Source organism: Dreissena polymorpha, chromosome 3 (genome assembly GCF_020536995.1).
Source record: "Dreissena polymorpha isolate Duluth1 chromosome 3, UMN_Dpol_1.0, whole genome shotgun sequence".
Taxonomy (NCBI): domain Eukaryota; kingdom Metazoa; phylum Mollusca; class Bivalvia; order Myida; family Dreissenidae; genus Dreissena; species Dreissena polymorpha.
The window spans coordinates 72,857,117-72,871,441 of record NC_068357.1 but is presented as its reverse complement, the minus strand read 5'-3'; the positions used below and the strand labels follow the sequence as shown (position 1 = coordinate 72,871,441).

The following is a 14,325-nucleotide window of genomic DNA, read 5'->3' as shown; positions in this document are numbered from 1 at the left end:
ACATTAGAACTCGGAACATATTCACCATTTATTTAACAAACCTAATTGTTTTATATTTCAACTCTTTAAAAAATATAAAATAACATTGTAAACACACCAGTAATAAGCCACAATATCTCCCAAATATTAATTAGGCAAGTTTTGCATGTTCATCTTTAATCACTTATTTATATTTGACTTTGACGTATACAGGGTAATAATTATATCTAAAAAATTTCCGTTTAAAAACTTACGTGTCATAAGGACCAGTTTATCCTTGTTGCTGATAGCAATGAGGTCTGCAGTTGGGGAGATAGCCAGCTGGCAGTCCTGGATCCATTTGCTGGCACTGGCATGCACAGTTCCCTCCCCTTCTGTGTCGGTATCAGGAGTGCTCTCCCTTGTGTCCATTGTCTCCTCGTCCCATTCTCCCCAGTCTTCTGTCCAACTGTCACCTGATGATGGTGAAAAAATATTTAAAAGATTAAGCTTTAACCTTTTTTTAAAGAAAATATCTAACATGAAGAAACATTTTTATTTTGCTTTGGGATAGATCTTGAAACAATAATAGCGTCCTGATATCCATGAAAACACAAAATAAAGTGTAAACACAAATGATACAATATTAAACAAACAAATGATGTTTAATGTAGGATTTTTTAAACCTTTATTTTCTTGATCTGGTTTAGTGTCTGCTGTGGCCTTAAGTTCTGGGAATAAAAAGTCACGCAGAAAACACAAAACAAAGTGTAAATACAAATCATACAATATTAAAAAAACAAATGATGTCTAAAGTAAGATTTTTTTAAACCTTTATTTTCTTGATCTGGTTTAGTGTCTGCTGTGGCCTTAAGTTCAGGGAATAAAAAGTCACGCAGACCAGTAATGTCATCAAGCTGAACTAATGGCAACAGATGGCATGACATTCTTGCTATTCAAGCTGAAATAAATAGAAGGGTGTTTGCTTTGAATTAAATTAAAAATATTTATAAACTGTAAACAGCATGACATTCACAGTTACTAGACACCAAAAGGTTGATACAACAATCATCAAGTTTGATGAATCAATGCTTTTTTCCCAATTATACTGAGATCTTAAATTGACAGATGTTAGCCTCAACCTTTAAAGAGCGTACAAAAAGTTGCTGTCAATTTACACTCATGAAAAGAAACATACAATTTTATGAATTGATTTTTTTAATGACTTGTGTAATCAAATCAATTAACAAAATACGTGTATACATTTTTATAAATATGTTGACATAACATTCATTTTATGACGTAATTTCGTGATAAACGTTAATTGCAAAAGCACAGAAATGTAAAATATTTAAGAAACTGCGCAAGCTTCCAAAAAATGTTTTATCCGAGTACTAATCAACGAAATTAATTTTGTTAAAGCAAATAATTTACATACCTGATTATCTGAAAATATTAATAATATCACTGATAATTTAGGGAAATCATCATATTCTGAATATATTTGTCAATCAAGTGAGAATATAGATAAAATAATTGATTATCACAGTGTCTGACAATTTCCGGAAATCAATTTAAGAAACCCAAATATTAAAAATGTACGAAAGAAGAATATTTTGTTCACGTGACAAATTGTATTACACTTTAATTATCATTTATTCATTTATTAAATTGATAACTTAGTTTAACTTTTTTAGAGAACCAATGTAAATAATTATTTACAAGAAGCGCCTTAATAAATTACAGCTACATTTTCATTTTCGCTGTTCTTATAAAAACAAATTTTCACGAAATTTGACAGATGGCGGGAAATTCGACAGATTTTTTAGCGTTGTCTTCATAATAGTTTTTTGTTTCAACTATGACAGAGTTGGACCAAATCGATATCGATTGTCGATTGAAAGCTTGCCTCAGAAAGTGTATGTTTTATGACAGATTTTCAGACCATTAAATGTGTTGATTAAATAAAATTAAAACTATAAAAGTTAACTCAGGGACCCATGGCCATGATTTCTTTGTATAAAGGTCCTTTCTTATCTGTAGTCTTTGTAGACTTATACCCCCGTCATTAAACTAAAATAGAAAAGATACATTAAACGCCAAGCTATTGATACTTTTTATGTTGTAGATTCGCTGGACGAATATTTCTTATATAAAAGTACAAAACATGTATCTAGTATCTACTGGTTCTAACTGCAGTGTTCACTGACGCTCAGTTGGTCATTGTCAGCTCATGTACTCCTTAAATGTACCCTGGGTAGTGTTAAGAATACTTAAATGTACCCGGGTATTATAAATATACTAAAACTTACCCGGTAATTCTAATGCTAAATTGGTCGTGATTGGCTAAAAAAAATTAATAATAATTTATGTTCATATTTATGTCAATTTTTTGTAAAATTTGCTCTATATTAACAAGTCTCGTACTAAACAAATAATGTTAATGAATGTTATATTCAAAGAGACTTTGGTTTGGTATTCCGAAGCTGTTCCATGATCCAGATACAATAAAACTTGGGGAACAGTCTAAATTGGTTTGGTACGTTTTAGTATATTTTCCGTACCCTGGGTACATTTAAGTAGTACCCGAGCCTACAATGAACAATTGAGCTTTACTGACAGCATGTGCAGGACATTGTGGAGTCAATCGCAAATTAATAAGTGATTGGAGATAAACAGTGTTGGGACAAGATGCCATTAATATGGCAGCATATTTTTTATTTGACAGGAGAGACTTAACCTTCTTTCAAAATTCTGTAAAGATGAAATCATTTGATATTGTAACATGTTATTTTCATTGATTACCGGCTTCTGTAAGTTTTCTTACAGAATCAAAAATCCAGTTAAATGGGTTTACACCATTAAGGTGACCAAATATACCACGGCTGTTTTGTGCATGACTGTGGATGATTTCTGACAAATATAAAAGACATAAATTTATTGAATTCAAAGTTTGAAAAACAACACATAGTATACATGTATATATAACAAATAAGACAATCTTTTTTAAATAAAGCGCTTCATAAATATATGATAAATTACAAAAATATTTTAAAAATCATGTTGGCAAGTTAACACTATGTACAGTTTTGAGCACAATTTACTTTTTTTACAAATGCAAAATGGTTTCAGTACGACTTACAACACTGAAATCCATACTGTACCTGACTGGACCTGTTGGTGGATTGTCACCAAGTGATGTGGAAACAGTGAAACTTGCAGCTGCCAAAATAGTCAATAAAGAGCAACCAGTTTCCGGTAATAATTGTTGGTAATATAACATAAGTAAAATAAGGTCGCCATGGCGTAATGGAGATGATGTCCGCCTAGAGATCCGAAGGTTACGGGTTCGATCTCCACAGTGGGAGCGTTCTTTAGATCTCCCCCAAAGACCCCAAGTACTTGTTCTAGTCCCAGGATGGGACTTGAGAGCGTTTCAAATAAGCTTTCTATGCAATCGAGCTTAAATAAATAGATTTAGTTTAAACTAAACATGTACGTAAAATAACTTTAGCACATTCTTTCTAATTTGTATGACAGTGCAAGTCAATCTAGTGAAGTCATAAAAGAACTGTCAACTAAAAATAAATTGATGCCTTTAAAAAAATTCCATCAGTACTCATAAAAGAAAATTATCTTTATTTCACAAAAAACTACTTTATTTTTAGTTTTTTTATATGAAATACATATTATATTTTCCAAAGCACATTTGGTGAAGGGTGTGCACTAGGGCTCACACGGGTCAAAAATATTCTTCGGGTCAGGTCGGCAGGTCAAAATTAAAATACCCCAGAAAATTTGGGTCGGGTCGGGTCAGATAATACCTAAGCTAATTAAAATAAAACTACATTAATTGTCATAGCGTTCTTAAATATTTAAATGTTTGTCAAGAATATTGTTAAGAATATTATACTTTTTATTGTTTTGATTTCTTTAATTATGAATGAAATACTGAACTGCCTAAAACTATTTATTAAGTTTACACAACATTGTTGAACTTAATCAGCAAACGTAAGTATTATAGGAAAAACAACCTGTCAAGCAAACATAAAGCTTGTCTTATTTTGAGGACAGAAGCCAAACTAACTTTCACTGTAAGCTCTAACTGCATTTGCTACTTTGAAGTCAATATATTTTAAAATACAAGTTTCGTTTTTTTAACTTCGCCATTTCAGGATCTGAATAACAAATTAAACTCGACATTTCTGCTTTTGGTGCGTCACTTCTATTCATTTATGAATATTTGTAATAACAACACTGCTTAAACTGATAAAGGGTGTGATTTTACTTCACTTGTTTAAAAGAGATGATTGGACAACACGTTCAACATGTGATCTTGTACTTCGTATCTTGCGACCAGAACAGGTATCATTCGCAGAAACTTTGACCGGGATCTGCGGGTTATTTTTTTACCCGCGGATTCGGGTTTTTTCGGGTACCCTTTGAGCACTAGTGTGCACCATGTATGCTTGGTATGAATGTTTTGTACTTATTTGTTTTACTCCAGAGGTAATTGTTTGTTTTGACACTGCAATTTTTAGCTTGACTATTATATATTAAATATATATAGTGGAGCTATCCTACTCAGCCCGGCGTCGGCGTCTGCATTAGCATCTGCGATAGCGTTAACGTTCAAATGGTTAAAGTTTTTGTACTACCCCAAATATTTTCTTTGTCCCTTGACATATTGCTTTCATATTTTGCATACTTGTTTACCAACATGACCCCAACCTATAAACAAGAACAGACAACTCTATCAAGCATTTTGTCATAATTATGGCCCCTTTTCCTCTTAGAATATGCAGCAAATGTAAAAGTTTGCGTACTACCCCAACTATTTTCAATGTCCCTTGACATATTGCTTTCATATTTTCATACTTGTTAACCAACATGACCCCAACCTATAAACAAGAGAAGACAACTCTATCAAGCATTTTGTCATAATTATGGCCCCTTTTCCACTTAGAATATGCAGCAAATGTTAAAGTTTGCGTACTACCCCAACTTTTTTCAATGTCCCTTGACATATTGCTTTCATATTTTTCATACTTGTTTACCAACCTATAAACAAGAGCAGACAACTGTATCAAGCATTTTGACAGAATTATTGCCCCTTTTATACTTACAGTATGCATATTATTGATAAATCTATCTACAAGTTTGCGTACTACCCCAAATTATATTTCCTATATACTTTGACATATTGCTTTTATATTTTTCATACTTGTTTATCAACATGACCCCAACTTATAAACAAGAGCATACCACTGTATCAAGCATTTTGACATACTTATAGCCCCTTTTACACTTATATAATTGAACATTTTGCTTAAATTGCTTTCATATTTTGCATACTTGTTAACCATCATGACCACAACCTATAAACAAGAGCAGACAACTGTATCAAGCATTTTGACACAATTATTGCCCCTTTTATACTTAGAATATGCATATTATTGATAAATCTATGTTAAAGTTTGTGTACTACCCCAAATTATATTTCCAATATCCTTTGACATATTGCTTTTATTTTTTGCATACTTGTTTACCAACATGACCCCAACTTATAAACAAGAGCATACCACTGTATCAAGCATTTTGACATACTTATAGCCCCTTTTACACTTATATTATTGAACATTTTGCTTAAATTGCCATAACTTCTTTATTTGTAATCACATTTTATTATTACTTTCACAAAACGACACTTACCTGAATACCACAATGGATTCCAACCAAAAAATACTCCACGCCCCTATCCAGAATCCCTCCCCCCCCCCCCCAACATCCCCCCAATGTTTTTTTTAAACATCATCTAATAAATTACCAGACCCCACATTATACCCCCCCTCTCAACCCCCTCCCCCCCTTTTTTTTATACATCTAATAAATTACCACACCCCACATTATACCCCCCTCTCCCTCATGTAATAAATTACCACACCCCACATTATACCCCCCTCTCAACCCCTCCCCCCTCATTTTTTTTATTTTTCTTATTTTTTTAAATCTTCATCTCATAAATTACCACACCCCACATTATAACCCCCTCTCACCCCCCCCTACCCCCCTCCTCCCCCCATTTTTTTTCCTTTCTTTATTACCTCGACTATTACATATAAAATATATTTATTACCTCGACTTTTATATATGAATTACATATATATCTATATATATATATCTATATATATATTGTGGAGCTATCCTACTCACCCAAACAATACCCCACGCCCCAACCCAGATTCCCCGCCCCCCCCCCCCTAACCCCCCCCACACACAAACAAAATTAACTTTTTTTTATTTTGGATTTTTCATCTAATAAATAACCACGCCACACATTCTAACCACCTCTCAACACCCTCCCCTCTGGTCAAGCCTGACTGAACAATTACATAAACTGGACATATGATAAATCACGCTTTACCGACTGTAATTCTTAAGACAGGCAACAGGTTAATAAGTAAACCATATAAACACAATGAGTTAATGGGAAATTATAGCATTTGAACATAACAAATGAAGAGATCAAAGTACTGGCAGTACTGGTGTGACGATGCTTTTGAAGAGGATGGATATAAAACATCAATTTAAGTTTATCTATATCACCACAATTATGTATGTTGATACGAACATTTGGGTACGATTAAAAAAAATTTGGGTACGAAAATGTTGAGTACGAAAAAAAAATTAGTACGGAAAAAAATTGCGTACGAAACATTTTTGGTACGGAAAAAAGTTTAGGGGCACGGGGAAGTAGTACCCATGGGTAACTTGACCCATTGAGCGAAACTGGGAGGCGGTCACATTATTGTTCATTAAGTATGGCAATACCTTCATGACGATTCTCGAAAGTAGGTATGAGCACATAGCCAGACCATGTGAGCTCAATCGTATGAGCACTTGACTATCCGAGTTCGCCCACGAACATATGGATAAGTTAAGTAATAGCGAAATGACCTTATACATGTATATGCTGAAATCTAACAATCGAACGAAATATCAAACATGGTATGTACACTTAGGTGGTTGTGTAATTTCTGTTAGAATATCGTATTCAATATGTAAATTTTAAATGCTTGTGCCCGCACTTGAGTTTGTTGCCTTGTTTGAGTCTATACGCGCCTAGGCTGCACCCAGTGTGTGTATTTGTGTTTTTCCAAGGTAATGAGTTACCTCCGCGCTGCGGCTGCATAATGTTGGGACCCGGAGTGTGTCCAGCACTCCTACCTAATAAGATTAGATTGACGACAGTTGGGACGAATTTTGAATGATAGCTGCAATTTCCAGCTATTTGTTTTGTACTGAAATACTTTTTAATTTTTTATATGGTCAAATGCTGCGGGGGGGGGGGGGGGGGGGATGAGATTATCCGGAAAAAAACACCTGTCCGGAATGGTGACCACAAAACATACAAAATATAACAGTGCGCCGGGCGCGGGAATCGAACCGGTGTCGTAAAGGTGAAAAAGCGAACGTCGTTACCACTGCGCTAGCGGGACGGATAATTACGTAAAGAAATGTTGTTTTATCTATATATATCATAGCAGTGCAGCGTTTACAATTTGCAGGTTCGAAATTGTTCGCATTCTTTAGTTTTGTGATCACGTAAAAAGTTAATTTTACATGTTTTTATTCGCAATTTATTTACTAAATCGAGAACAAATATCAAACAAAATAGAGAAAATATATAGTTGTTTCATTGGTCCATAAAAATAAAATGGATGTAAAATTACTAATTTGAAATTAACATTCTGATACACTTATTGAATCTGTTTCCCCAGGATATGCTGTTCTATTAATATTTACCTTTATCAACACGAACGACAACTCTGCTAAGAGAATGTTATCAATGAAAATCAACGAGCAATCTCCTACGCAGTGGCGAATGCCAAGGGAAGTAACTGAAAAATCGAGTTATCTCAATCGGACTGGCTCGGTCTTTAACATAGGTCGCCATTGTGAAGAATTTTTTTACTGGTTATTAAACCTTAGACGATGCTGTTTCAGCATCGTCAATTACTTGAAATTAATATTTCAACCCTGTTACAGATTTCCCTGGGCTGAAATATGATGTCCTCATCATAACAAACCAAGAAAAAAGGTCATGTTACAGTACAAACATAATCATATGTCACAAAATAAAATAATTTCTATTCAAAATAGATGCACAATACCTATATATGTCACTTCACTTTTTACAAGAACCGCACTGTAGAAGAACAACACACTTGATCTAATCTAGTATCATCTATTCTGATCTTACCAAGTATATATGTATAAATATGATTTTGGTCCCAGAATTCTAAACCTGCTCACTGACCTCAAGTTCAAGGTCATAGGGGTGAAAAATTGTGTGCGCATGGAAAGGTGTTGTATAGATACACATGCATAAATAAAAAGGACTTATCATCTGAAGGGACACAGTAGCTTTGAGCCTTTTTATCCCCCGCCATATCTGGGAAGTGCTATGGTGACAGCTCTTGTTAGTAATTAAAGTGATAACTGTAGCAGGAATGATTTATTTATATATATTTACAGCATTTGTTTTGTTATTAATACTTGTCTGGTGTCCAATCTAACTTGTAATGGTTTACCCTTGTATATGAAGCTTTTCTATCCTTGTTAGCATTCTATTCTGATCTGCATTAAATAATTGGGCATTTGTTCCTCATGGACTTCATGATGTTTACTGGTCATCACTCGGAGGCCCATTAAATAATAATATTAAATTTGGTGTTAAAAGAGTATGATGTAAAATTGTTATGTGTTTTAATATGTAAAGTTAAGGCAGGGCCTCTATTTTAGTAGTAATAAATGAAATTCTCATGGGATCCATTGTTTAAAACAGTTTTAAAGCCACTGTGTAGGCTGAAAAATGTCTCTCACTTTATCCTGTTTGTGTAATTCCATTTTCAAACGATACTCTTATATTAGTAACTGATTACTTTGTTAAATTTTGTGTTTAGATCCACTTGACCTCTAAAGTATCAAAGCTATTGCTTTTAAACTTCAGATACTTTCTTACTATCAAAAGGGTATTGTACCTGGCAAGTTCAATTTTACCTTGACCTTTCAATTACCTTGACTCAACGTCAAAATGATAATTTTTTGTTAAATTGCCATAACTCTTATATTTATGATCAGATTTTATTAATACATTTATAAAACATTACTTACCTGAATATCACCACAGATTCCATCCAAACAATAACCCACGCCCAACCCAGAATCCCTGCCCCCCCCCCCCCCCCCCCCACCCAAACAAAAAAATATAATAAAAATTCCTTTTTTTTTAATTTTTGACAAATCTTCTAATAAATTACCACACCTCACATTATATTCCCCTCTAAACACCCCCCCCCACTCCTAACTAACCCCAAAATTTTTTTTTTCTTTAAAACATGGTTACAAAAAAAAATTTATTTATTTTATTTTTGAACGACCATCCAAACTTCCCACCCAAGCTATTGCTATCAAACTTTACATACAATCTTATTACTTTGTTTTATGTCTTTACAATGTTCAATAGATTGTGCAAAATATACCTGAACTATTACCTTGACCTTATTGAATAATTTGAAAAAAATTCCCATGAGGGCTTACGTTATACTGTCAAGCAATCGAATAGTCGAGCGCGCTGTCCTCTTACAGCTCTTGTTAAAATACTTATTTGACCCATTTTAATTCAGTCTTGTGTATTTTGATAAGTAACATGTCCATTAAAAAGCAAAGTTTCATTTACTTTGTTTCCAGGGATAGAAGCTTTAAGGACAGTTACCAGTAATCAGTTGGTGTATAATACTATTATTAAATTAAGAGATACATGTAATCTTATTGAATAAAAAAGGTTTCTTCCCACATTGAAAAAAACCCTCTTATTTTCAAGCAAAACAGATATTTGAAAATGAAAAATTGCACCACCTGAAGCTTACAACTGGTTGTGCTGTACTAGACCAAGCACTGAGAGGTGAGCAGATTCCTTGTACAAATATTAGAAAGTTTTTGTGAAACATTACGTCGCTTGATTTCTGTAGTGCTCTAACTACCAATTTCATTTTTTGGAGAAAAACGCATTTAAAGATTTAACCTTTATTTTCTCACTTATTTATGCACGTATGTGGAAAAGAATATATCAGAGTGTTTATCAGCAAACAAAGAATATGAATATAATTAAATATTAACTTTTGTAAATTATATGTTCATGTTATTTGCAATTTTATGTATGTAGATAGAGCATTCTTGTTAAAAAAGTTTCAAAATCGTTAATGCTGAACTGCTCTATCGGGACATAGAGAATATTATCGGTTACGGATCTGGACATTTTTTCATTGAACTTGATGGCGATGGATCATTACAGTTCTGAAATGACACTCAGTCACGTGGTGTACATTCTGGCAATTAATAGGCTAATCTGAGCGTGAAGTCTACTTTGCTCTGAGTCCCGGAGATGGTGCAGTACAGCATTCACCCGTTCACATCATATTAAAGATCTCGTTCTCAAGAACACAGCGATATGAAAAACTCATTTTTGAAAAATTTGGAGATACAGCACTACAGCAATTAAGCGACGCTTAGTAACCTTATTAATGCTAAAGATATTTAATGAAGTGCTGAATAATGATTATTTTAATCACAATTTCATGTTTTGTACATGCTTTATAACATAATTAAACCATGACATTTAATGAAATAATGTATTTTATTTTGTATAATATTATCCAGAGTAAAATGATACAATCACCGCCTTTCATTCAAAAAGATGAATGCATCAAACACATTTTCACCATTTCTTACATTTCAGGAGGAATCTTATGCAGTGGTATTACAGAGATTTCTGGGGAAAGTGCCAGTGGAAAAACCCAGTTTGCCCTACAGTTGTCCCTCACCTCCCAGTTGACTAAACAATACGGTGGTCTGGATTCAGGTGGTTTTCCACTTATATACATATTTTACCCTTTACCACTTAGATGCGTATTTGGACTTGTTTGTAGTCCCTTAGAAAGTTATATTTACTGGTAATTAAAGCCACTTAGATACGTATTTTAACATGTTTGTAGTCCCTTAGAAAGTTATATTTACTGGTAATTAAAGCCACTTAGATACGTATTTTAACATGTTTGTAGTCCCTTAGAAAGTTACATTTAATTAAAGACCTTTCTTCTTTAATTCAAGTTTTAAAGGCTTCATCTCCAACCCTTACATACTGATGAGCAGCAAACAGCATAAAACATTAACAGACTGCGAGTTACTCACAAGCTGTTCTGGTTTGATGCTGTTTGTACATAGCCATTTTTACTTTGTCTCTGAGTGGGAAAGGGTTATAGCTCTTCCTGAGACATTTTTAATATATGTATTTTCATGTTATCACATAATAAATACCATACGATTTTAAGAACCATGTGCTCTATGGTTTACAATGGGTGGATTGCTATTATAGTGGAATGATGGGGGGAAATTTGAATATGACTAACATTGTGATGCGTTATTTAAATGCTTATTGGTATATTATGAACCTGAAAGTTAATATTATTCAACATATCAGCCCTTTGAATTTATCATCAGCAAATACAAATGTGAAAACATTGATTTAAATCTTTATGAAATAAAGATTAAAAATGATACTTTTTCAAATACCAATTTTACAGGTGCATTGTACATCTGCACAGAAGATGCTTTTCCCAGTAAACGCCTATATCAGATGATCAAGAACTTCACTGCAAGTCACGGCAACAAGTTGTGTAACCAAGGAAATCTAGGGGATAAAATATTCATTGAACATGTAGCAGATTTTGTAAGTTCATTTATTTTGTATTACAGGAAATACATGTATGAGATCAACCACTAACTGTGTGTCTTTTAATGATCAAAATAGCATCACAATTGTGTTTTTCTCTTTTTTGTAACTAAATGAGTTTAACAATTAAATTTTTGTTCGTCTTCAATATTTTCTTCACATTCTTGATTTATATAATTTCATTATTCAATTTTTCCTTTACATTCTTAAATAATTCTCTTACATTCTTCAATATTTTTCCTTTACATTTTTTCAATATTATCATTTACATTCTTCAATATTTCTTTTACATTGTTTAATATTTCTTATAATTCTTTAATACTTTCTTTACATTCTTCAATATTTTCTTTACATTCTTCAATATTTTCTTACATTCTTCTACATTTTCCTTTACATTTTGAAATGTTTTCCTTTACATTTTGAAATGTTCCTGTACATTCTTCAATATTATCCTTTATATTTTTCAATATTTCTTTTACAATCTTTAATATTTTCTTTAGTCTTCAATATTTTTTTAACATTCTTTAATATTTTCTTTACATTCTTCTATATTTCCTTGACATTCTTCAATTTTTCCTTTACATTCTTCAATATTATCTCCTCATTAACATTTCTAAATGTATTCTTTACATTCTTCAATACCAAGGAAGGTCTTATGAGCTGCCTGTCCAACAAAGCCCCCATACTGCTGAACTCTGGAGCAGTCAAGATGATCATCGTGGACTCGGTGGCTGCACATTTCCGCAGCGACTATGAGAGCAACGAGATGTACAAACGAGCTCAGCATATCTGTGCCATGGGGTCCCTACTGTGCAAATACAGTCACAAACACCAAATACCTGTTGTCTGCATTAATCAGGTTTGTATAGGTCAGAAAAAAGTGATGGAATTTATGGGTTTTATCATTGAATTCAAGTGCCGATTTAAGGAAATAATTTACTTGTATAATTATCTATGACAAATGAATGGCATAATTAATTGAGTTTCTTTACTTAGACAAGAGTTTTTTAGAGTAGTTGTTGAAAAACAGTATATAAACACATGCATGAAAAATACAACATATTAAATGCATTTTAAACACATGACCCTGTAGTAGTTCCAAAAGTTACTAAACGTTTGGTAAATATGTGTATAATGTAACAATTAGTTTCTTAACCCTTTCTCCCACAAGAAAAAAAGTGAAAATGGTTTTTGCAACCAGCATATTACCAGAACAGCCTGCGAGTAACTCTGTTCAGGTTTTATGCTGTTTGCTGCTAATCAGTAACTAATGGTTGGAAATGAAGCATTCAAAACTTGAATTAAGTAAGAAAGGTCTTTAATAAAATGTAACTTTCTATGGGACTACAAATGCGTCAAAATACATATCTAAGTGCTAAACGGTTAAAGCCTTGTTTATTATAATAGAAAGAAGAAAGCAGCATTTAAAATATCAGTCAACAATTGTATATCCTGCAGGTGACGAGCTCCATGTCCCCAGACAGTCGTCAACTGATTCCCTCCCTGGGCCTCGCCTGGTCCAATCATGTGACCAACCGCATCATGCTGGCACGTACCCAGCGTAGCCTCACCATTCAGCAGGACAGCGCTCACGGCCCCTTGGAGACCGTTGTCAGGGAGATGGAGGTGGTGTTTGCGCCACATCTACCCACTATCACTGTGCCCTTTGTGATAGACCATGAAGGAATGAAAGGATTTGCACAGAATATTTTGTGAAATTTAATCTTCAGTGTACTATCATGAGGGCATGAAAAGAATTGCACATGTTTTGTTGTGAATTGAAATCTTCAGTGTTCAACCAAGAGGGAATGAAAGGATTTGCTCGCATCATTGTTTTGTAACATGAAATCTTGTGAAGGGTACTTACTCATAATATATATATATATATATATATATATATATATATATATATATATATATATATATATATATATATATATATATATATATACAAACACACACATATATATACATATATATAAGTATAACGTTTGGTTAAGTAGTTGAACCAGCCAGGCTACTAATTGTTCCAAAGAAAAATGCATAATTGTAAAAAATTTGTTTTGATTTAACATCATTCATCTAGAACTTCGGATTTGTATGGTGTTTAACCCATTTATGCCTAGCGTCTAAAAAAGGGCTTGGCAAACAGCATAGACCCAGATGAGACGCCGCATGATGTGGCATCTCATCAGGGCCTGCGCCGTTTGTTTAAAGGAATTTCTGTAAGAAATATTCTAAATATATAAATAAGTATACTAGAAATCCCTAAATTCGGAATTTAACTGATCCAATTTAGAAGGATGGGAGAGTCCACTAGGCATAAATGGGTTAATACAAATGAATAAGAACAACGAAGAGTGCTATTATTTTGATCATAACATGATTTGAATATCATGTCCACTTTAAATGACAACTCATTAAGTATGTGGTGCATGATTATTGATATTTGTATCATGTTTAGTGGTTACTAATTTTGTTTTTATCTGTTGAAATAATGGAATAAAACTCGACCTCTGACCACGGTGTGAATATTTGGGGTCATAAATACGGTACATCATCAATACTGCTTG

The 14,325-nt window shown here is 33.3% G+C and overlaps 2 protein-coding genes across 4 annotated transcripts in view; one reads left to right on the top strand and one right to left on the bottom strand.

Moving 5' to 3' along the window:
- LOC127874737 (rab3 GTPase-activating protein non-catalytic subunit-like) overlaps positions 1-1,575 on the bottom strand; it is a 45,032-nt gene extending 43,457 nt beyond the window's left edge. For 2 of the 3 annotated variants that reach the window (XM_052419281.1, XM_052419282.1), the window contains exons 1-3: positions 1,397-1,575; positions 791-919; positions 234-434 (exon numbers count right to left, since the gene is read on the bottom strand). In XM_052419281.1, coding sequence (XP_052275241.1) covers positions 234-434; positions 791-905 — 316 coding nt within the window. In that variant the 5' untranslated portion in view covers positions 906-919; positions 1,397-1,575. Of the gene's footprint in view, positions 1-233; positions 435-644; positions 700-790; positions 920-1,396 lie in introns of those variants that run through there. The other variant, XM_052419283.1, reaches the window with a different exon arrangement.
- Position 1,576: 1 nt separating this feature from the next.
- Positions 1,577-14,272, top strand: LOC127874751 (DNA repair protein XRCC3-like). Its single transcript, XM_052419342.1, has 7 exons — positions 1,577-1,877; positions 3,091-3,216; positions 9,845-9,925; positions 10,760-10,882; positions 11,604-11,749; positions 12,399-12,611; positions 13,211-14,272. Exons 1-7 carry the CDS (start codon positions 1,820-1,822, stop codon positions 13,466-13,468), a joined length of 1,005 nt encoding a protein of 334 aa, XP_052275302.1. The 5' UTR covers positions 1,577-1,819; the 3' UTR covers positions 13,469-14,272.
- Positions 14,273-14,325: the final 53 nt, after the last annotated feature.

Excerpts from the sequence above, each read along its gene's own strand:
- LOC127874751 (XM_052419342.1), top strand. The coding sequence starts at position 1,820 with ATGACAGAGTTGGACCAAATCGATATCGATTGTCGATTGAAAGCTTGC. Across the intron at positions 3,217-9,844 it reads TAAAGAGCAACCAGTTTCCG|CAAAACAGATATTTGAAAAT; the intron begins GTAATAATTGTT and ends CTTATTTTCAAG. Across the intron at positions 11,750-12,398 it reads TTGAACATGTAGCAGATTTT|GAAGGTCTTATGAGCTGCCT; the intron begins GTAAGTTCATTT and ends TTCAATACCAAG.